The 25,451-nt window shown below is 43.6% G+C and overlaps 1 protein-coding gene across 1 annotated transcript in view; it reads right to left on the bottom strand.

Moving 5' to 3' along the window:
- Positions 1-13,469: 13,469 nt before the first annotated feature.
- Positions 13,470-25,451, bottom strand: part of LOC146788598 (tenascin-X-like) — a 694,637-nt gene continuing 682,655 nt past the window's right edge. The window contains exon 49 of the mRNA XM_085633173.1: positions 13,470-17,768. Coding sequence (XP_085489299.1) covers positions 17,697-17,768 — 72 coding nt within the window. The 3' untranslated portion in view covers positions 13,470-17,696. The remainder of the gene's footprint in view (positions 17,769-25,451) is intronic.

Raw genomic sequence — 25,451 nt, forward strand, 5'->3', positions numbered from 1 at the left:
TCAAGTAGTTGACCCGGGTTCGATTCCCAGCCAACGCAGTGCAAGTATTGATATATTCTCCAAGCAGGATTTGTTTTAATGCAACATGTCACAAAACTGAAATAGCAGAAACAGAATAATCAGCCGTTATATGAAAAAATAAACAAACACGTAGGTAGACATCTCGATCGCCTCATCTGCTACATTCATTGTCCCAATATATGCTATTTTCCATAAAGCAGTCACCACTCACATGTGCTGTTAATAAATATTTTGCTGGGGGCAGGCAATGAAAGGGCTGAGCCCCGACCATACATTATAACCCCAGCATCCCTATGTTAAAAAGCATTTCTAGGTGATATCTAGCCTCTGAAAATAATAGGCAAGATCCACCGATAAATCTGGCAAAAGTCCCCAAGATTTTATGCATACTTGTGCTCTCACCTGAATGCAGCGCCACCTTGTAACCATCGGATGTAACTGCGGCTCACAAAATGTTTTATCAGAGGGCAAGTTGAGAGGACTCCAAGTGGCAGATTTCCACGGAAAGAGCCTCTCACTGCAGCAGGAAGGTTGGATACTTCAAATTGTAATAGTTTCCTGTCCAGCGTCCTCTCACGTCCCGAACGCTCCCAAACGCTCAAAAGCCTCGCCCTCACCGGGTTGATCTTTGGCTCCCAGGTAAAGCCAAATCCTGAGTATGCTAGTGCTAGGATCACAGAGAAAGAAGAGGGACAGAGAGCGGCTGTCTTGGTAAAGGCCTGAAACGGCTAGTGCCTAAGAGGGTCTGCACTTTCAGTTATGACTGACTGTGAGTGGGGAAGATGAAGATTTTCTGCACCCAGCATACCTTGCGACATGCTTAGGCAAATGAGGAGAGAGCCCCACCAATCCCTTGCCACTCCGCTGAAAGCTCCTCCTCTGCATAAAGAGAGCACTTTCACAAGGGAGCAGAGTGGCGCAGCGGAAGCGTGCTGGGCCCATAACCCAGAGGTCGATGGATCGAAACCATCTTCTGCTAATATTACTTGATTTTTCTTCCTAGGACTAATCTGTCATTTCCACACTGCCAGCAAGGAAAAGCGCAGGCTTGTGCTAGTTATGTGAGAAAAGACTTCTCAACTATCTGTCTCTGCTGTAAATCAAGAGAGTGATCTTCAAAGGATCAACCCTATACTTTGAAAGTAAAGATACCCAATTAGAAGCATAAATGACAGGTGGGACCTTCACACGTTTTCGGGGCATGCTTTGAATTTCATTCTTCCCTTTTTGTTCTGCTTTTATCAATTTCTTATGCATTTCATGGAATTTACTCCCTTTCTCTTCGCTGCTTTGCTTCCGATGCTGCCCATATGCTCATTTCCACTATTTGTACTGCTGCTTTCCATTTCTTCTCTTCTGCACAGCTTTGTCCTTGGTTTCAATCCCCAGTTCCTTACCCTCTGCAAGATTCTACTGCTTTTCATGTTGGTATCCAAACCAAATGCACCATTGGAACTGGTGCAAGATTGCCATTGAACTCGAGGTTGTAACTTCTGGAACCTAGAGCACACACATCAGAGGGCGTTGGTGGTATAGTGGTGAGCATAGCTGCCTTCCAAGCAGTTGACCCGGGTTCGATTACCGGCCAACGCAGTGCAAGTATTGATATATTCTCCAAGCAGGATATATTTTAATGCAACATGTCACAAAACTGAAATATCAGAAAAATAATAATCAGCCGTTATATAAAAAAATAAACAAACACGTAGGTAGACATCTCGATCGCCTCATCTGCTACATTCATTGTCCCAATATATGCTATTTTCCATAAAGCAGTCACCACTCACATGTGCTGTTAATAAATATTATGCTGGGGGCAGGCAATGAAAGGGCTGAGCCCCGACCAGACATCATAACCCCAGCATCCCTATGTTAAAAAGCATTTCTAGGCGATATCTAGCCTCTGAAAATAATAGGCAAGATCCACCGATAAATCTGGCGAAAGTCCCCAAGATTTTGTGCATACTTGTGCTCTCACCTGAATGCAGCGCCACCTTGTAACCATCGGATGTAACTGCGGTTCACAAAATATTTTATCAGAGGGCAAGTTTAGAGGACTCCAAGTGGCAGATTTCCACGGAAAGAGCCTCTCACTGCAGCAGGAAGGTTGGATACTTCAAATTGGCATAGTTTCCTGTCCAGCATCCTCTCACGTCCCAAACGCTCCCAAACGCTCAAAATCCTCGCCCTCACCGGGTAGATCTCTGGCTCCCAGGTAAAGCCAAATCCTGAGTATGCTAGTGCTAGGATCACAGAGAAAGGAGAGGGACAGAGAGCTGCTGTCTTGGTAAAGGCCTGAAATGGCAAATTCCTAAGAGGGTCTGCACTTTCAGTTATGACTGACTGTGAGTGGGGAAGATGAAGATTTTCTGCACCCAGCATACCTTGCGATGTGCTTAGGCAAATGAGGAGAGAGCCCCACCAATCCCTTGCCACTCCGCTGAAAGCTCCTCCTCTGCATAAAGAGAGCACTTTCCCAATGGAGCAGAGTGGCGCAGCAGAAGCGTGCTGGGCCCATAACCCAGAGGTCGATGGATCGAAACCATCCTCTGCTAATATGGCTTGATTTTTCTTCCTAGAACTAATCTGTAATTTCCACCCTGCCAGCATGGAAAAGCGCAGGCTTGTGCTAGCTATGTGAGAAAAGACTTCTCAACTATCTGTCTCTGCTGTAAATCAAGAGAGTGATCGTCAAAGGATCAACCCTATACTTTGAAAGTAAAGATACCCAATTAGAAGTATAAATGACAGGTGGGACCTTCACACGTTTTTCGGGGCATGCTTTGAATTTCATTCTTCCCTTTTTGTTCTGCTTTTATCAATCTCCTATGCATTTCATGGAATTTACTCCCTTTCTCTTCGCTGCTTTGCTTCCGATGCTGCCCATATGCTCATTTCCACTATTTGTACTGCTGCTTTCCATTTCTTCTCTTCTGCACAGCTTTGTCCTTGGTTTCAATCCCCAGTTCCTTACCCTCTGCAAGACAATTTCTACTGCTTTTCATGTTGGTATCCAAACCAAATGCACCATTGGAACTGGTGCAAGATTGCCATTGAACTCGAGGTTGTAGTATCTGGAACCTAGAGCACACACATCAGAGGGCGTTGGTGGTATAGTGGTGAGCATAGCTGCCTTCCAAGCAGTTGACCAGGGTTCGATTCCCGGCCAACGCAGTGCAAATATGGATATATTCTCCAAGCAGGATATATTTTAATGCAACATGTCACAAAACTGAAATATCAGAAACATAATTATCTGCCGTTATATAAAAAAATAAACAAACAGGTAGGTAGACATCTCGATTGCCTCATCTGCTACATTCATTGTCCCAATATATGCTATTTTCCATAAAGCAGTCACCACTCACATGTGCTGTTATTAAATATTTTGCTGGGGGCAGGCAATGAAAGGGCTGAGCCCCGACCAGACATTATATCCCCAGCATCCCTATGTTAAAAAGCATTTCTAGGCGATATCTAGCCTCTGAAAATAATAGGCAAGATCCACCGATAAATCTGGCTAAAGTCCCCAAGATTTTGTCCATACTTGTGCTCTCACCTGAATGCAGCGCCACCTTGTAACCATCGGATGTAACTGCGGCTCAGAAAAATGTTTTATCAGAGGGCAAGTTGAGAGGACTCCAAGTGGTAGATTTCCACTGAAAGAGCCTCTCACTGCAGCAGGAAGGTTGGATACTTCAAATTGGCATAGTTTCCTGTCCAGCGTCCTCAACGCTCCCAAACGCTCAAAAGCCTCAGCCCTCACCGGGTAGATCTCTGGCTCCCAGGTAAAGCCAAATCCTGAGTATGCTAGTGCTAGGATCACAGAGAAAGGACAGGGACAGAGAGCTGCTGTCTTGGTAAAGGCCTGAAACGGCTAATTCCTAAGAGGGTCTGCACTTTCAGTTATGACTGACTTTGAGTGGGGAAGATGAAGATTTTCTGCACCCAGCATACCTTGCGATGTGCTTAGGCAAATGAGGAGAGAGCCCCACCAATCCCTTGCCACTCCGCTGAAAGCTCCTCCTCTGCATAAAGAGAGCACTTTCCCAATGGAGCAGAGTGGCGCAGCAGAAGCGTGCTGGGCCCATAATCCAGAGGTCGATGGATCGAAACCATCCTCTGCTAATATGGCTTGATTTTTCTTCCTAGAACTAATCTGTAATTTCCACCCTGCCAGCATGGAAAAGCGCAGGCTTGTGCTAGCTATGTGAGAAAAGACTTCTCAACTATCTGTCTCTGCTGTAAATCAAGAGAGTGATCGTCAAAGGATCAACCCTATACTTTGAAAGTAAAGATACCCAATTAGAAGCATAAATGACAGGTGGGACCTTCACACGTTTTTCGGGGCATGCTTTGAATTTCATTCTTCCCTTTTTGTTCTGCTTTTATCAATCTCCTATGCATTTCATGGAATTTACTCCCTTTCTCTTCGCTGCTTTGCTTCCGATGCTGCCCATATGCTCATTTCCACTATTTGTACTGCTGCTTTCCATTTCTTCTCTTCTGCACAGCTTTGTCCTTGGTTTCAATCCCCAGTTCTTTACCCTCTGCAAGACAATTTCTACTGCTTTTCATGTTGGTATCCACACCAAATGCACCATTGGAACTGGTGCAAGATTGCCATTGAACTCGAGGTTGTAGTATCTGGAACCTAGAGCACACACATCAGAGGGCGTTGGTGGTATAGTGGTGAGCATAGCTGCCTTCCAAGCAGTTGACCAGGGTTCGATTCCCGGCCAACGCAGTGCAAATATGGATATATTCTCCAAGCAGGATATATTTTAATGCAACATGTCACAAAACTGAAATATCAGAAACATAATTATCTGCCGTTATATAAAAAAATAAACAAACAGGTAGGTAGACATCTCGATTGCCTCATCTGCTACATTCATTGTCCCAATATATGCTATTTTCCATAAAGCACTCACCACTCACATGTGCTGATAATAAATATTTTGCTGGGGGCAGGCAATGAAAGGGCTGAGCCCCGACCAGACATTATATCCCCAGCATCCCTATGTTAAAAAGCATTTCTAGGCGATATCTAGCCTCTGAAAATAATAGGCAAGATCCACCGATAAATCTGGCTAAAGTCCCCAAGATTTTGTGCATACTTGTGCTCTCACCTGAATGCAGCGCCACCTTGTAACCATCGGATGTAACTGCGGCTCAGAAAAATGTTTTATCAGAGGGCAAGTTGAGAGGACTCCAAGTGGTAGATTTCCACGGAAAGAGCCTCTCACTGCAGCAGGAAGGTTGGATACTTCAAATTGGCATAGTTTCCTGTCCAGCGTCCTCAACGCTCCCAAACGCTCAAAAGCCTCAGCCCTCACCGGGTAGATCTCTGGCTCCCAGGTAAAGCCAAATCCTGAGTATGCGAGTGCTAGGATCACAGAGAAAGGAGAGGGACAGAGAGCTGCTGTCTTGGTAAAGGCCTGAAACGGCTAATTCCTAAGAGGGTCTGCACTTTCAGTTATGACTGACTTTGAGTGGGGAAGATGAAGATTTTCTGCACCCAGCATACCTTGCGATGTGCTTAGGCAAATGAGGAGAGAGCCCCACCAATCCCTTGCCACTCCGCTGAAAGCTCCTCCTCTGCATAAAGAGAGCACTTTCACAAGGGAGCAGAGTGGCGCAGCGGAAGCGTGCTGGGCCCATAACCCAGAGGTCGATGGATCGAAACCATCCTCTGCTAATATTGCTTGATTTTTCTTCCTAGGACCAATCTGTCATTTGCACGTTGCCAGCTAGGAAAAGCGCAGGCTTGTGCTAGCTATGTGAGAAAAGACTTCTCAACTATCTGTCTCCCCTGAAAGTCAAGACAGACATCGCCAAAGGATCAACCCTACACCTTGAAATAAATGATCCACAATTATGAGGATAAATGACTGGGTAGATTAACTCTGCTGGGGCCGCTTGCTGTTTCTCTGGCCCGTCAACTCCCTGGTGTGACTCTCGCTCCAAGGGTGCACTACTCACAGGCTTCCTGCAGCTGCTGCTTGAGGAATGCATGGCCATCGCATGCTTTTAGCACTGCCTCGACCCCGGCAGCACCGGAGATAATCTCAGCTGTGGCCGCTTGCTGTTTCCCTGGTCCGTCAACACCCTTGTGGGCTCACGGTCCCAGGGTGCACCACTAATAGGCTTTCTGCAGCTGCTGCTTGGGGAAGGCACGGCCATCTCTTGCTTTGAGCACTGCCTCGACCCCCTCAGAGTCAGAGATTAGCTCTGCTGTGGCCGCTTGCTGTTTCCCTGGCCTGCTAACACCCTTGTGGGCTCTCGGTCCCAGGGTGCACCACTTACAGGCTTCCTGCGGTTGCTGCTCAGGGGAGGTACAGCCATCTTTAGTTTTTATTACTGCCTCGACCCCCTCAGCACTGAAGATTTACTCTGCTGTGGCCACTTGCTGTTTCCCTGGCGCAATCAACACCCTTGTGGGACTCTCAGTCCCAGGGTGCACCACTCATAGGCTTCTTGCAGCTGCTGCTCTGTGGAGGCATGGTCATCTCACACTTTTAGCGCTGCCTCATCTCACACAGCATGGGAGATTAACTTTGATGGGTCCACGTGCTGTTTCCCTGGCCCGTCAACATCCTTGTGAGACTGTCTGTCCCAGGGTGCACCACTTACAGTCTTCCTGCAGCTGCTGTTCAGGGGAAAGCGTGGCCATATCGCACTCTTAGCGCTGCCTTGAACTTTTAATGGAGTGTTTGAGGAACTCACCAGATTTTAAATTCTTATCGCCCGGTCTTAACTTTGGACCTTTTTTTGCACTGCCTTGATTTTTTGCGGGTTGTTAACCTTTTCTTGAATCGGTTTTTATTCAAGACTCTGGACATTGCTGCACCATTTATCATTCTGTTTTATGATCTATATAAGCTGTCATGGGTTAGCGTAAAGCTACAAAAGTTCCCCCTGTACCAGAATCTGCCCAGATAACAATCAACTTTTTTGAGCTTTAGCAGTCAATTTGATTACAAAGAAATTGATTTGGCAGAAGGACGTCTTTCCTCAGGAGTTGGGGTGGGGGGGCAGGGTACCTTTAAATGATGTTATTTTTGCAACAGTCTTGGAGGTACAGCAAGGGGAGGCACCCACTTTTAGCGCCACTGATTGGTCAGCTACTCAATCAAATCAAGAGCCAATGTTAGTTCCCTCCCCCGATAATTGTGCTTCTATTGTTTGCCCTCCATGCCCAAGAGGAAAAGGAAATGTAGGAAGCCCACTACAATGACCAATGGAACACATGTCCCCTCGCCCTTAACTTATTTATGCACAGAGGCAGTGACCCAGCCAAACACCCTAGGGGAGTCACACTGGGCACCATTAATAGGTGATATAACTTCTAGAATGTAGGCATTGCTTGCACCCATCAGAGAGAAGCTAGAGCTTATGACCATTGAGGTGGAGAAGATTAGAACACACCACCCCAACTCACTTATGGGTTTTGCAAAAGGGGCCCTTGAAAGTTTACCCCCATTAGCTTTAACACTCAATAAGTCAAGGGCTAATACGGGGGCATCTAGGCCCCACATTGAGAAGACCCAGGGGGCCGGCATTGCGTCCAACCCATACCCCAGGGGCTATGATCATTTATCTGTTTCTCCGGCTCAATCACTGCATACATCACGACAACTTAATGTGAATACAAGGCACCTGACATTAAATAATACCTTGCGTCTAGAGTCCCAACTCATCAAGGGCCAGTAGTGTTAGCAGAGCGGATGCTCGTGTTACCATTAATTTACCACCGGAATGCTGCCCACATGTGGCAGTTTTAGTAAATGTCTCTCCCTTGCACCCAGGCCAAACAGAAACAAATTATTCATAGAAGAATAGAATGGTACATTGGCTTCAAAAGAATTGCTCATTCCCAGTAGATGCTGCCCATCAAATCCTGTTTACAAGGAGAGTGAGTTGGATTGCCCCCCCAGAGGAAACATTGTAAAGGGGATTGTATTATAATCAATTTTAGGGACCCCAGTTGGGAAAAGGGTGTCCTAATGAAGGCAATACCCCAATGCTTATGGAGCCAATTATATCAATACAGCCTTTGGGTTTCTATTACAGTAATTTCCGGAACCCTGAGCCCCAAATGCGGGTGTTATGTCCTATAACTAATAATCCTGGATCTGCATGCCAGGCTCTGGAGGTTTCTAACAGGTTTCAAATATTGAGCGACCTCCAGTCCAATGATGGACATAAGATAGGGTAAGATATGATGCAGGAGTTCCCGATTTTTGAGGGTGGGAATGAAGACAGCAATTCTGTGATTAATTACACACATTGTATTTCTATTTCTTAATCGCCGCACCTCTGTTAACCATGGATATAGCTGAGGGCAACACACCCCAGAGCTGTACCATGTAGTTAGACACCTCCCAGTAGTACCTGTACAAGGTCAGAGGAAGGCTATAACATTGCATCCTGGAATGTAGGAGGCCTAGCGAATAAACAGGGTTTACCAGGATGGCCTCATTCTCTAAGTGACCTTGATATTATTTGTATCCAGGAAGCTTGGTGTTTAGCCCCCACTTACTTTGAGGGTTTTTCATCACGTTGCCTAGAGGCTGATCCAGGGCCAAAGAGGGGCTTATGGTTCTTATATCGAATAAGCTCCCGGTAAACATCAAGAAAAAATTAACTGTAGGGCCACATTCATTAATCCTGTGGCTAACATTTAGGGGAGGCTGTGATATGGTACTGGTTAATTACCATAATAATGTTTTTGACTCCACTTGGGGGAAGGTGGGGTCAGCCCTTGAAGGAGGATTAGAAAAACTTTCCTCTCTATTACTAATAGTTTTATATTAATTTGGGCAGGAGATTTTAACATCCAAGCATGCCCCCTGTCTGCCACACAGGTGTGTATGGCTACCTACTAGGTTGGGGCTGGCTACTTACATTTTCCTCATAATGATTATGGGAGCTTACTGAACTCCATTACATTCCATTTATTACAATGTGCCTGTGACAAGAATGGAGACCCTATACCCACCTTTACAGAGAGGAACGCCACATCCATTATTGACCACATTTTAATATCATCTGCAAGAAACTGTCTTCTGATTTTCATTTTGGTATCTAAACCAAATGTACTACTTAAACTGGTGCAAAATAGCCATTAAACTCTGTTTTGTAATGTCTAGAATCCCAAATGCATCTCAGGGGATGCTGGTGGTATAGTGCTAAGCATACCTTGACTGGAAAATAAATACCAGACAATGCATGTAGGGCCCTATTTACCAACTTGCACGCAGTGCATCTGTGTAACGGGGAAACAGCAGGAATGTGCTGTATTTAAGGCAATACATCACATTCCTGTCTTTTGCCCTGCACTGACGTCCTTTTGGCAGCCTGGCGCCAATGCAGGCACCCTTTCATCATGGTGCAAGGGTGCCAGTGTTACATGCAGGTTTGTTTTTGAGCAGGAAGGAACACCTTCCTGCACAATACCAATCCTGAGAGGCATATTGCAGAATGCAGCACACATAGAAAGAGGAAGTAATGAGGAGATATTTCTCCTCGATATGCCTCTCCTGGGAAGGTGATTATTTTGGGTGGATTCCCAGGTCTACCAGTTCTGGTAAATCTGGGAATGTGTCAAAAATCATGAGAGTTGCAAGGGAACACCCACGCAATGCCCATGGAATTTCTTCCGAGGGCATAGTAAGGCAATGCAGAGATTTACACTGTGTTGCCCTAATCACGATTTATCGAGCCACTAAGCACCAGGCAAAGTGTCCGTGTTTGGCTTCGTAAATCACATGTAAAGTTTGCGTCACCCTTGCACCACATTGCGTGGTGCATAATCTCCACAAACTGGCTCGTATATACGCCCCCAAGATTATTCTACCCAGGACCACACTATCATTTCTGTGCTGGCAAAAGCCAAAAGATCAGACCTGTAACAGCTATGTGAGAAGAGACTCCTCAACTCTCTGTCTCTGCTCAAGGTTGCGGGTGAGATTGACAAACAATCAAAATTACCCTACAAATGAAATAAAATACAAGTATAAACATAAATGGCATGTGAGACCCTTACACACCTCCTTGCGGGCCCTGTTTAAAGTTATTTTTCCACTTTTGACATTCAATATTTCAATCTTCTGTGTATTTAATGAATGTTGTTTTCCTTCTCTTCCTTCATTCTGTTTCTCATGTGCATAATATTTGTTTTTTCACAAAAGCGTCCAGGATAAGATGTTCTCTAACCAGGTAGCATCTTAGGTCCATGAAGAGAGCCCTGCAAGACCTGTACTCCTCCCCACCTTCCTTCTAACTCCTCATGTAACAATCTTGCTTCATTGCCCTGCTGTAAATTCTGGTAAATGCTGGTTCTTCTTGCCTTTGGCCATTGTCCTCTTTATTATACTAACTCTATGACAAGCCCTCTTCATCCACTGGTCTTTCACTGTGTCCTTCACATTTTTCATCCACGCACTAAGGCATACATACATCAGTGGGCAGTGGGTAAGCCCACTTCTGCCATTCATTCATTTGCTTTTAACCCTTTTTCTGGGTTCATGAGGGCCTCAACAAAACATTTACAAAAACCATGTCAAACCAAGCAGGGACAAAAAAAAAAGGTCAGGCTACCAAGACTTCACCTATTGGCTTTGCCAATGCTTTCTGCAAGTTGCTGGATCCCTGCACAAATACGTTTGTTACTGCCTGCAGGACAAGTGTACATTGCTTGTGAAGGGTAGACCTTGAATGTCTGGTGAAAAGGCCTGGCAGCAAACAACCCAAAAATTGACTGATGCTAAAATGCCTGTTGCTTTTTGACAGACAGTGAGTGACCTGCGGTCCATGTGCCAGCAGGCTCCATCCCTGTCAGCTGTTTATGGCATGCATTAGACTTCTCATGAGCGTGGACATTAAAATCACTTAATAAAACTGTGAAACTGTTCAATTATTTAAATGCTAATAGTAAGTATGTATTTGCAAAGTTAATTTAGTATAAAAGTCAGTTTAAGCACTTTCATATTATGGTACATTTTAAAGATTTGTGTTCTCACACAACATTTATTTTGCATTTGTCTTCAAGTGCTGCAATGCCAGGTGACCATCGCAGTAAGCGGAGTATTATGACTAGGGATGAGCAACATTCACGTCATTACCTACAGTTTAAGAACAATGTTGTGAAATTATGTATACATTCAAAACTAGCATTTGGTGTTTAAATATAGTGCAAAATGTGTCATCATGCCCATTTAGGACACAAAGGCACATTTTGCACTATTTACCCGGATGTCGGCCAAATACTACAAAATCTCTGCTATTTACCTAGCTGCCAGACTAGTAGAAGAGGCTCAGGAAAATTTGAAGGATATGGCTAGGCAAACAGAGCCAGCATGGCAGGAGCTAAGAAGACCAGGGCAAGGAGGATTTGTGGGACCACAAACAAAGGGAAAATGAAGATCAAGTCATAGAGGCTCAGGAGTGTCAGGAGCTGGCATACCAGGTCAAAGAGTACCAGGACAAGGAGGACCAGGGCTAAGAGCACCGAGACAACAGGAGCCAGGATGAATGAGCTGGGTAGCTAAGGACAGGATGACCGGAACAATGAGGATCAAGGCTAAGTGGACAAGTAAGTGCAGAATCATGATGACAAGGGGCAGGCGGACCAGGGCCAAGAGTATCCTGACCTGTTGAAGGAAGAACAGGAGAACCAGTCAGGGTAAGAGCAGGTTGACTAAGGCTATTAAGACCAGGGTCCAGATTGGGGTGGGTTAGGTGGACTAGAATGTTCAGAATAAGAAGGAACACGGCCAGGAGGACCACAGGGGTCACAATCGAAGGGACCAGGACCTGAAGTACAGTAATGCAGGAGGACCAAGAACTGGGGTATCGGGACCACACTGGTAGGATTGAGGGACTAGGACAACCAGTGTCACAAAGACCAATGGGACCAGATCAGGACCAAAATGAACAGACCCAGCCCAAGAGGACCTAATAAGGAGGACTAGGACCCATGGACGCAGTACAAGGTGGCCCAGGAAGACAGGGACCAGGGCAAAGATACTCAGGTTCACCCTAACCAGGAAGACTAGAAGTCCCATATCTATGAGAACCAGGACAAAAGGGTAAGGTGGAGATGGACTCAGCAGGCCAGCAGGGCCAGGGTGAGAATCAGCAGTCCCAGGATCAGGAGCCCAAGAAGGGCTAATGCAAAGAAGGGCCAGGAAGATGAGGGTCAGGAAGGACTAGAACTAGGAGTGTCTTATTCAGGAATCAAGTATCAGGGTGACAGGAACTAGTTGTGCCAGGGTCTGAATGAGGATCACCAATACCAAAGCAATCCAGAAAAACAGGACTTGGAACTGGACCAGAATGAGACCAACACCAGAAGGCACAGAAAGACCTGCAGGAGAAGGAAGAAGACCGGGAAGACACCTATGTAATTCTACACCACAAGTACTCTCTGTAAACTGTTCTCATTCATGCTTCTTCGGGTATCAAATGACAGAAATGTCCACCTTTTTTAGTATTTGTATAGAGCAATTAAGTATTTGCTGAAAAATCAGAGCAGCAAGGGAATAACATGTCAGGACTGTTAGACTCTGACCAGTTCTCTGTCTTTCCTGCGGAGCATCATATAATTCACATTTATTGAATTCATTTTTTTGCTGACCAGGCTCAGTTTAGAAATTCGATTCATCCGATAACACTTTATGGGCCCCAAAATGTGCACATTGAAATGCGCCAACAGTAACAAAATTAATCAGCAGAATATTGGATTCTATTTTGATTATCCACTGCTGCGTATCCACAAGATGGACAAAAGGTGTTTTGCAATGCCGTGAGAGCACCAGTCAAAGTGATTACTTCCCCAGTGCTCCCTTGGCGTGCCCTGGTTTCCTGAAACCATACCTAAGGGCATTTGCCTGTCATACCTACCTTCATTCACCCTTGTCGGGTCTCCACAGATACGAGGGAGGTAGGTAAACTTGGATAGCACTCTGCCTCTTCCAGCTGCCATCTCCTCCACCACCCATTTATCTCAGAGAACTCAAAACCATGCAGGCACAGTCTTTGAATAAGGGATGGGGCTGAAAGAGGTGTGGCTTTGTTGTGCATGTTTCCCCCTGACCCCTCTCCCTTTGTATAGAGGTAGAGGACTGCGGGCACAATACATTTCAGAACTGCATTTATGGATGATGTGGCTAGTGGGATTAGGGGAAGGAGTATCTATTTTGAAAACTCTTTCTGTTGTTGGACTCTCAAAAGAAGCAAAAGACTCTTAATATTTGCATAGCTATCAATAACATGGAGTTTGGTACCAAAGGTTCTACATAACATCATCAACAACTCGAGCTTTGCTTGACTATTTGATATTTCTTTGAACCCCATGTGCACAACAAGCGGATGCCTAATAGTTATACATCTAAATATTTTCCTACTACTTGTAAGAGTGGACACCATTCTTTGCATCTGAATTGGTAGTAATAGTAGTATTTTTATTGAATTAGTTATTTAAAACTTCACAGAATAATAAAATATGATCAAAATGTACACATTTGTTTAAAACAAGATACAAATTGAAATAATCTCACAACATTTTGCATTCATATAAAATGTATGAGTTATAAGACAAAATAGGATGAAATTAGCAAATTGTAACTTAGTGATTTCCTATTATTGCATCAAAGGAGACCTATTTTTTTACATGTATTTATCATATCCAACCAGGATCCACTGATTATTTTTAAAAGAGAAACTATTCATGGCATAAATGATTCTCCTTTGAAGCAGAAAAAGAACAAACATTTATTCTTCTAATACTTTTAGTGATAATAATTGCTTTGAGGTATTTATTGTGTGTTTGTTCTAAAGTAGAACAAATGTATAATATTTGCTCAATAGATTATTTTAAGAAAAACACAAATGGCATCATAATTATTTTCAGAATATTTCCACATCCTTCACATTGGAGAAGAGGCATATCCAGTAAGCAATATCTAGGAAACAGTATCTTTGTCGAAGTAATTAAGTTAAAGTCAATATATGGCTGCCTTCTAGTGGTATATAAGGACCATAAGTAGCTTGAGTTTTTTAACTTAAGAGTTGTGTCTGGTTTGAATTGATTCACATTTACGGCAACTTTTATTAGCATCTTGTGAGCTTTTATTTCCATCTTAACAAGGGCTGAAAAGTCTGATAGCCCTGTTCATTTACCTTTTTTTGTTTAATATAGTGTTTTTATTCCCATCCAACTTGTTTATTCATTTCTATCACACACTTGTTATAGTGTTCATTTGGTTGGTTAGATTGGTTAAATGCATGGACCAATTAAAATGTTTATGTATTTCCACCCTGCGATATGTGTAAATTGCTACAGTTTCAAGACTATTTTCACCAATTCTCCAGGTATATTTAAATGGTCAGTTCCCAAAGAACAAGTTTTTTATGTTTTCAAAATTCATTGTGAAACTGTAAACTGTTCTGTTTGCTGTAGTTCTGCAATCATGTTAGCCATTTTGTGTTGTTGATAAGATGACCAAGTTTCCGGCATAGGCGGGATGAGACACCTTTACTTGGCCCAATTTAGAACCTCCCCTATTTGATTGCTCTAATGCCGTGAACAGATCAGCTAAATACAGTGAGAAAAGTAGGGGGGCAAGGATACAAGCCTGTCTCAGATCAATATATGTTTTTACTCCTAGAGTTAATCTTCTTCTCTCACATAGTCTCCCATAGTTCCTAAGTGTCAGAATAAAGCTGTTTTATAAGGAGAAGAAGAGGTGTCAACACCCCAACTATGTAACCTTGTTCAGATTGTATTTCTATCAACCCTGTCAAAAGCTGTGGAGTAGTCAATGAAACATGCTTATACCATCTTTTCTTAGATCTGTAAAGAGTTCTTAACTCAGCAGTTCAAAGCTATAATATTATCAAATGTTGAGCATCTCAGGTGGAAGCCAGTCTGATGGAATCTGATAATTTGTTTTCCATTTGCCCTATGTGACAAATGTTTTAAAAGTAGTTTAACAAAGATTTCCCATTCTGCATCCAGCAGGGCAATAAGACAGTAGGTTCTTGGATCTTCTTATGAAGTGGTTAGATAATGCAAAACTTTCCAGGATGATAGAATTAAACTTGTATGAGTGATATCTATTAACAAGAGAAACAATGTCTTTCTCCATTTGATGCATCTTTTCTTATTAAGGCAGGTGGAATACCGTTAGGGCCCGGAGATTGAGAAGAATTGCAAGATGTTATAATTGTAAATATATCTTCTTCATATATTTGCTGTGAATTTGTGGGTTGGTTGTTAATCTGAGCAGTAACAAATATTTGATTTCAGAAGATGGGAGGGATGACTGAAGCATCACTGTCATGTTGATTTAAACTCTTTGTAATAGTGCCACAGAACGCTTTGGAGGGAGATCTTAAAGCAGTCAGAAATTAGCTCTTTGGGCTTCTTACTATTACAGGTTTCACAGGCTGGACTAGACAGTGTCCACGAGGCTTGTCCAAAGCATAGTTGTTAGACAACATGTCTAAGATGAGACCAGCTGAACTGCTTGCTTCAAGCATTTCGGAAATCTGTGCATCATTGAGCTGCTATGAAATCTTCTTAGTTTCGCCAGAAAAAGTAAGAACTGTTTGATTAGTCCTCACTGATGCAGCTTATTTAGACTTGGTGGGCGGAATTTGTGAAATCCACTTTCGCGAATTATCGCGAAAATGTTTAAAATTATCGCAAACAAGCGGAAATATCGCGAAGATGCGGATTTTTTTTTCCCGCATGTTCGCGAGATTTTCTGCATAGTTGCGGGTCGCCAACTTACCCATGTGGTTGCTCGCGGGCGCGGCCATCTTGTTTTGAGTTGTCTCGCGGTGCATGATCGCGAGAAGAAAGACGTGATCGCGCGACGCATGACGTCACTGCGGGCGCGAACTGTCGCGAGACAGCGCAAATGGCTAAAAACAATCCAACATCTCATGGAGAACGCGACCGGATCAAGAAAACTTGTCGGCGAACGCAGGGATTCAGGTAAGGCGATCGCGCGGGCGCGAGAATGTATTATTTTACAGCGCGAGCAAGAAACAAATTATCGCCAAGCTGCGGAAAGCGGAAATTTTGACATTTTCGCGCTCTCCGCGGAACGCGAAAATGTCAAATTATCGCAATTTCCGCGAACGGAACGAAATTTTCGCCCAGGCCTACTTATAACCTTGTACCTTGCCTGATTAGAATAGCCACGTGGAAACTTATGTAGGACTCAAATTATTTATTAACCTCTCTTTCTCTCAGATAGATGGAGCAACACATCAGTCAAGTTGAAATGATTATAGAAATGGTTGTAGAAAAGTCCAGATGGATTACTTTAGGTTCCTGCTCAACCCTATGTACCGCAAGCCTCACTGGATCTGCCTTTACTCTATCCGCCTTCATCACACCCCCTACTCCCCTCGCCATTCTCTACCCCTGCAGTGCCAACGACTTTGCTACAAGCCAATGCAGCCAGAAAATGCCACCAGGAAAGTCGCCTTTTTATGTTGGGATCTTAAAGTAAGGCAAGAAATGCATAGGAGCACCAAGAAAGACCAATTCAACCAGTAAAAAGCCAAAACTCATATTGACCATCCATCCCCCCAGCCCCCCAGGTCAAGAATGCATACTCATCCACAGGCTACATGCCACCAACCAATGGGTTTAAAGGTACCTCGCTGGTCAAAATCTGACTTAGTTGCCTAGGAGAAATAGGAGAGCACATCTAGGGGAGAATTGTGGCAATGACATTGGCAAACTTAACCTAAAGATATTTTTGTATTCAGTTTTTCATACTAAATATGAACTGTGTGATTTATATGCAACTATGAATTTCAATTAGCTGTCATACAAATGTGCCCTCCAAATCTTTTCCTTTTTTGAGGTTTGCAGCATGTGTGTTTGATGCACAGGGCCATACTGGTGCCTGTGGACTGGGTGTGCCTTGAATTTGCATTGTGGTGATAATGTAGACAACTTGTGTCTCAAATGAAAAGTTAAGAGCTGACACAAATCAAATTCTATAGCATTTAACACATTTTTTATAACATTCCAAAGCTACATAAAGGTTAAGTAAAAGAAAAACTTTTAGAGACAACACAATTAGATATTTCATTATTAATACAAATAGGAAAAACACTTTGCTTGAGTGCTCCATTTAACTTGTATGCGTACAGTTGCAGATGCAGAATTTGAAGAAAGACACCATTTCAAGATGGCGATTTCATTAACAATAGTAAACAGCCGATCACAGTTTGGGATCATCAACATGCATATAGTAGTGTCAGTCTGTCCAGCTAGCACGCTAAACCAATGTGCATGATGCACACTATGAAGTTATGTGCAAAATGTGATGCATCCTGTAGCTCTACGCCATTGGGTCCCTCTCTTCCTCACTATGAAAACATTTTGTACCAGTGGTGGATGTGCTCCAACATTGAAAAAAGTCAACAATGTGTGCAAAATGTGACTGAGAAGTCTCTTGCTGAGGCACCAGTTTTAATCTGTGACCCACTTTACAAGCTCCTGTTAGAAGGGCACTAGGCTTTCCTTCTGTTTGAAGAACTCATATTTCAGGTCGTTGCAGTGGTGGAAATTTCCTGTCTCTCACACATATTGAAGTGATGTCCACTCTTGGGAATCTGCTGGACCTTGTCTTCAGTTGTTTTTATTTTTTTCCTGGAGCCATTTTTAAGTTAAAAGGAATCCCAGGAAAACGGTCTTTCATACGTTGCTTTAACTAAAAGACAAAGAAATAACAGTGGTTATAATTTAGTTGCTTACAGTACAACAATTTGATGGAAAAAGGAAAAGCTGTTCATTTTTTTTAAATATGTAAGTACTGTTTCCTGCTGCTGCAGAACTTAACAGCTGCTAATTGTTTCATCCTTTGGCCCAAAGTGCAAGAGACTTGAACATAAAATAGCATTTAAAGGCCAGCCTCTCAACCAATCAACAAAACCCTTCTCCCACATGCAGACACATAGGCTCTGACTCTCCTGCTGTCCTGTGTGAGGAATGCCACACATCCACCCACAATGAACATTAAACCCCACGAGCAAAAACTCAAGCAGAGGTCAGCCAGTGCTACATTCTCCTATTCCAGACTGCACTGTCCTCAGCCCTGTGTTGCCGTCCAGCACTAAATCAATGTTTTCACTTCATTTTAATGCCAAACTAGGACAAACACATGAATACAAGCATGACATTTAAGTATGCTCCCCACGAACATCCCATAGTTATCTGGGTCTTTAATACATTAAAGAGACATTTGTAATAAATTGGGTTCGGGGTTGAGTGGAGTATTAACCCTGCTCAAGCAATAGCCACAATCCCTGTCATGTTGAAACACAAGAGTCACTAAATTAATCTGTGCCTAACGCTCCAATAGCTTGGCACAAACGCTGTCCAGCTTAACTTAGAGGCAATGTGTAAAGGATTTATGCAGCACACAAACAGTAATAATGTATAAACACAACACAACAAAACATACATTTTAATACATTATCTGACACCAAAACAACAAAAATCCAATCAGTAAAAACAGAGTTAGGAATTTTTAAGGTTTAAAGTAAAAGCTAGCACCTAAAATATCAAAGTACCGACTGTGGACATGTACTCGCACGAGACCAGGTCAAAGTTGAGAAATGGCTGACCGCGATGGAGTTGGGTTGAATAGAAATAGTTTATTGGGCTTAGGCAATGCTTACCTTTGGACTTGAAAGAACTTTTGAAGAAAATGTTCTGAGAAGGAAAACCTTCAGTGCAACAAGACTGCAGGCAGTGTCTGAGAAGGGAGCGTTGTCATCAGAGAGCTGCTAGACAAAGTCGCTCTAAAGATTTCTACATTCTGACTTAATCTCTTTTTTTTAAGTAAAAAAATCTCCAGTGGGGCGAGTCTGGAGGCTGTAATGGACTAGATTTCCACAAGGCCGGATACCACTTTGCGGAAGGACAACTGAACAATATTTGCTGGTGCGGAGAAGAACGTAGCAGGAGCTATGCAAAGCCAAACTGACCGTCTATGCACCTTGGGTGGATAGATGAGCAGGTTAGTCCTGGTCTTCTTTCGCTATTCAGGGCAGTATTTAGCCCAAAAATATGTTATGTCCCAAATTTTGAATTTTGGCTATCTGGGTACTTTTAGCACCACCACCAATGGTCCAGGACTGGAGGGGCATCACTTGCAGGGTTAGGGTTCACTCAGGCTATGTCCAGGTATGTGGTCAAGATTGTTGAAGCCTTTTCTGTCCCTGAGGATCTGATAAGGAGGCCAGCCAACAAGCCCTTGGAGTCATGCTGGCAGTCCTGGGTTCAGCAGCAGAAACACTGATCAAACAGCAGGGCATAAATACAAGGACCAAGGAAATTGAGTTATTGGTTTTGTAAAATCATAGGATATTTTGAATAGAAAGCTAAAACATTTTTCTAATAATAACTTTCTAAAAATTGCATTTTCAAAATTGTAACTTATAACTTAAAATCCAAATTTACCATTGAAAAGGATTTTGATTACAATTTCTCAGACACCAAGTATGAAATGATCAACGGGTCCCAATCACAAGTTAGCACTAATTAAATGCAATAAGGCAATCCAATGTTTTCCTCATTGTAATATACACAGAATTGTTACAAACCGTTGCTGGTATGTTCTGCTCAAATTAGTTAGATAGTGTTACCATGTGCTAGACTGTGAGAAATAGGTATCTGTGCTTGCTTTTGTAATTGTTTTTTATTCACTTAAAGTCACATGAACAGAAGGTGTGAAAAACATCCATCCTTCTATTTTTTCTGAGTTTGTTTTTGGTGGCCTTAGGACTCTGTGCACCTAAACAGTGCTAAAGTGCTTGAGCTTATGTTATGTTATGTTATTTATTTGTTAAAGCGCAAACAGCTGCCCCAGCAACGGAGCGTCCCGGCGCTGACCTAACCAGTACCTGAGGGGAGGGGGGACCAGCAGAGGAATTAGATGACAGAGAAGAGATGGGTTTTGAGTTCCTTTCGGAAAGCGATCAGAATGGTTTGGGTACGGATGTGCAGAGGTAGGGAGTTCCATAGCTTAGCCCCTAAGACTTTGAAGGAACGTCCACCCTGTCTGCAGAGCTTAGTTCGGGGGACCGTCACGAGGTGTTGTCCCAGTGAGCGCAAGTTGCGCTGGGGCGTGTATGGTACCAGAAGAGGGCGCAGGAGTTCAGGACAATCAGAGTTGAGAATTTTAAATGCCATGGTCAGGGTTTTAAAGTGGATCCGAGATTCAATTGGCAGCCAGTGCAAATTACGGATGGTGGCTCTGGCAGAGCACCTACGTGGGAGACCAACCACTGCTCTGGCGGCCGAGTTCTGGATACGTTGCAGTCTTGCTAGTTCAGCTTTGTTTGCCCCCAAGAGTAAGACATTGGCATAATCCAGCCGGGCAAGAATCATAGATTGTATAATGAGTTGGCGGGTTTTGGAGTCAAAGAATCCAAGTATGGGGTTGAGGCTCCTCATGAGACCCACACACGTAGCTGCCACTTTCTTCGTGTGGGACTGAAAGCTAAGTGAGGGGTCGAGCCAGACACCTAGGTTTTTGACGACATCTTTTGGCACGGGGGTGGGGCCAAGTACAGAGGGCCACCAATGATGGTTCCAAAGGGTGGGGTTTTTTCCCAGGAGGAGGACCTCCGTTTTCCCGGCATTTAGCTGCAAGCAGTTGAGTGTCATCCACCTAGCGACTGCTGCGAGGCCATCTCTGAATTTGGTTGCCGAAGGTGATGGGCCTTCTGAGAGTGTGATGGCCAGCTGTGTGTCGTCAGCGTACGACACCAGCGTAAGGTCCCACTCTTTTGCCACCACTGCGAGAGGCTGAACATATAGGTTAAATAGGGATGGGCTAAGCGCCGACCCCTGGGGGACCCCTTGCCCGATGGAGTGGCTTACTCCCTAGAACTTAGTAAAGTTGGCTTACATCTGATTGGCACATTTAATTTCCTTATAAGTTCCTAGTAAAGAGCTTTACCATATACCTAATGCCTGTAAATGAAATGCTACTAGTAGGACTGCAGCACTTATTGTGCCAACCATTTAAGTAGCCCCTTTAAACATGTACCAGGTCTGCCATTTTGGCCTAAATGCAGATTTAAACTACCAATTTGACTCTCTTGCTAAGCCTTTAACTCACACTTTATTACATATACATATAAGTCAACATTAAGGTAGACCCTAAGTAGTCCATGGGGCAGGGTGCATTTCAATTAAAAGCTTGGACATGTACTTTTTGTTTTTTCATGTCCTGATAAAGAAAAACTCTCAAATTCACTATTGCAAAGCCCAGCTCTCCCATAGGATAACATTGTGGTTACTTTATTACATTTTAATAAGTATCATTCCCAACTGTGAAGAGATAGACTTTTTAAGTTTGGTGTCACAATTTTAAATCACAACTTATGGTAAAGTTGGATATTAAATTTGCAATTTTAGAAAGCTGCCATTTTCTTACTTTAAGCATTTGGTGCCTGCTGTCTGTCTCTGATACACATCTGGGAAAGGTGACAGTTGGGCTTTGGATATTTCCCCTAGAAAGTCACCCACAATGGGAGTTTTGGCATGACTTGATGGACCATCCTGGCAGGATGGAAGGGAGGAGCTGGACCCAGCATCACTTACACCTGAATAGGCTATGTCCTATCCCAACACAATGGGCTGCCTACCCCCCTATAGTGAGTCTGAAGTCATAGCAGGAAGGGAAGACCTCTGTGCAATCAAAGACCTGCCTTTGAAGTGTCCCCCACTTCAAAGGCACTACTGGATATAAGTACTGGACCTCTGACACCACAACTTCAGTACACTTCTGGAGCTGTGAAGACTCTGCCAGAAAGAAGGATTGCTGTGCTGTTGAAGTACTGCCACTCTCCTGGACTGCTGCTGTGCTGAACTCCTGCCTTGCTGTGCTGAATTGTTGCCTGCTGTTCCCCTGCTTGGGTGAGAAGGACTGGACCTGCAACACTTGAACTCTGGGTGACTACAAGGGCTAGCTGGCTGGCCTCTTGATCTGGAGTCTCACAGACTTAAAAGACTTCCACTTACCTGCTTCTGCACCTATACTTTGCCATCTATGAGCCTGGCCTGCCAAGTCCTGGACCCTTGGAAGTGAGGCCTAAGGTGCTTGCTTCAGCAAAATCCCATGCATTCTCTGTTGAACCGGCACATTGGAGCCTTTGCGTGGATCAGAACTGGTGCATCGCCCCTGTTGCATGTATTAGAGCCGGTGCATCACCCCTGTTGCATGGATCAGAACCAGTGCATCACTCCTGTTGCATGACTAGAACTGGCTCATCGCTTCTACTGAGTGGATCAGGCCAAAAGCATCGCCTTTGGAACCACCACTGCACAAGGTCTCAACATCTACGTCGATGGTATCTTCGACAATGATGAATCGGTTATCGTAGTCAACGCATTTTTCCTACTCCTGCGCATTGCCACCACTGCGTCGATCAACACCGACATATTGCTTCTGCTGCATCCTTCATCTTCACCATCCATGCAGCTGGGATCAAGGTACTTTTGTTCAGCAGGCCTCATGGGTCCCTGTATCTGGCCTGCACTCTATCATGGTTGGCCTAAACTTTTGACTTTGACCCAGTGCATCGCGACCAGACATCCCAGGTTTGCTAGTTCCCCTGGCTACACCTCTATGGTGGGCACAGGAGCTCTGTACTAGAGTATAAAGTTTCTGTCATCTTAGAGTTTTGGTAGAGAAGATAATTTATAGTATGTGTCCTCTAAGTGATACAAAATTGGGTAGGGTGACCACTGGAAAATTATACTCCATTGGTTAGGGAGTGACCAGATGTTTCCCCTACCCCCATTAGCTGGCATTGAACACACATGTGGTACCCTCACCACTTCTTTCAGAATACCTCTGTACCTGGGGAAGACAGAAGAAGAACTGCACCTTTTGTTGTGATCTATGTGGAGAACCCTAAGGACTGGACCTGCTCCAACTTGTATCCATGACCAAGGAGTAGACTCCAAAGGTCAGTTATCTGACCTCCTGCAAAGATACAGCGACTCAAAAGCTGCACAAAGCCCATTTTCCTGAACAGCCCAGCTGACCAGTTTCAACGTAATCTGCCCTGGACCCTGCTGGGGGCTTCTGTTGGATTCAGTTCTGGTGTTAAAGTGTACTCCTGCTGTCCAAAAGCTGTGACTTAGAAAACATTTGCAAACTTTTCTTCGGAAAAAGGGAGATTGTGACCACCGATGAACTGAAGCTTTCAGCATTGAATTGCCAGTTGGCTCTGACTTGCTGGTTTGTCCCACAGAAGGAGAATTAACTTCAAGAAAAGTTTCTAAATCCTAACGTAGATAGCTTCAGCCAGAGCAAAACCTAGTCGAAACCTGTTGACATAAAGAACTTTCTGGGCACAGATGCTATACTTCGCCAGCTCAGAGCTTTCCCGCCATCATTGATGACCGCACCTGGACCCTAGTCTTTAGTAACCCACCATCAGAGAGACCCAAGTCGGATCTAGTTTGTAGCTTGCCCTACAGATGACTCATCAACTACTATATTTTCTCTGGAAAAACGTCTAAGTCCAAAAGTAACTCTTTGACCAGAACCCACCTGGGCCTTGAATCTGAGGCACGCTCCATTGTGGTCTGCCTTAAAACTTATCTTTGTACCTGTAACCAGTTTCCTGCGGTTGGCCTTTCTGGTTTTTGGTGCTAAAATTTGATCTGAACTTTACAAAACCATACCTCTGGTTCCCATTAAAAGATTCTTGCCATTTTCATGTCATTCTTTTAATTACAATCTTCTCTATTTTTATATGATGGTGTGGGATTTTTATTGTATGGTGTTTCTTTTTTTTTTACTGTTTTATTACTTCTAAATACTTTACATATTTTCATGAGTTAAGCCTGCCTGCTCTGTGCTGTAGCTACCAGGGGACGTGCTCTAGTTTAAACTACTAAAATCTTTTCTGGACCCTGGAAGAGTAGTGACATTATTACTTGTGGTGTACTGCCATTAACCCCAATTATTAACCAATTTTTCACAACTGACTGCTCCAATCTTATAGTCTAAATAGCACCAGTATTGCTCACCTCTCCTTCCTTTGATTCTCTGGTCTTATGTTCTTTGATTTGATTTCACATCCTGAGACAGGTACTTCTCTGGTTCTCCTTCATACTTTTTTACCTGTTTCTGGACTGACTTTTTGTGAGTTCTGCTGATGACCAATTTCACCTCCTTAAATTTTGTTTTTCAACAGTTCAAGCACAGACTGTTTTGGTCGTCAAGTAAAGACGCTAAAGAGACTAACGCACCTGGAGATAATGATTTGAAAGCTTTGGTCTGGTACATTGAATCTGGAACCCATGAGCTGACCTGGCAACAACATGCAGGCAGCTAATATTTACCCGTGTAGGCCCTATCAGCCTGGTGTGTGAGCAATAATTTTGCACACATTCAAATTCTGTTGTATAAAGGCATGTGGTTAATGTGAGAAGAAAGAAAACACAAAAACTAGTTATATATGTGTTCATGAAGGGATGGGTGCCATACAGACTGGTGCATGGTGAGGCACAGTACTCATTTTTATGAGTTTTCTAGTCAGAGGGGCCAATATAAAGTTTAGCAGACAGAATATTCTACCTGAACATCGATTGAGTACCCTTTCCGCCAAACTATTGGGCTCACATTTATCAAGACTTTGCGTAGTCTGTGTGTCTTCAGTAATATTTACAAAGCCATGCTTGGGGCAACTTGCACCACCATGAGTGGCTTTGTAAAGAAATGTAATGCAACACAGATCTTGGTGTATTTTTAGATTTACTAAATGTAGTAAACCTGGGAATGTGTCAGGATGCTACACCTTGCTTAGTAGTAGTAACAAGGAGAAATATATCCGTATTTCTGCTTGTTATTTCCTCTTTCCACATGTGCTTCAGAATAAGATGAAAATCCCTGCCAGGATTGCTTTAATGCAGGAAGGTATCTCTGCTTGCACAAAAACAGTCTTGTCTGGAATGAAGGCACCCTTGCACTATGGTGCCTGGGTTGAGACTAGGCAGCATATAGTGCTCAAACAAGAGGAGGGAGCAAAAATTGTTCGACATCTTTGTAAATATGGATCATTTCTGCTCTCTACCTTTAATGCAACACAGAGCAGGAACTTTGCATGCTGCCTTTCATTGTGTGAAAAATTAATAAAAATGCCTTTTGTTCCTTCTGCCACTTTTAGAGGTGTGCAGACCACCAGGTGTGTGCTGATGGAGTAAAATTTACTCTGAGGTGTAAATCTTCCACTGGCAGCTGAGGGAGTAGGAACCGTCGTAGATAAGCTCTCTGACAGTCCACTCTAATTTGAGTAGCTGGACAGATAGACTTTTTATATTGTCTACAACAACATTTATTTTTACTGTCCATTACCACCAGGTA

Source organism: Triturus cristatus, chromosome 11 (genome assembly GCF_964204655.1).
Source record: "Triturus cristatus chromosome 11, aTriCri1.1, whole genome shotgun sequence".
Taxonomy (NCBI): domain Eukaryota; kingdom Metazoa; phylum Chordata; class Amphibia; order Caudata; family Salamandridae; genus Triturus; species Triturus cristatus.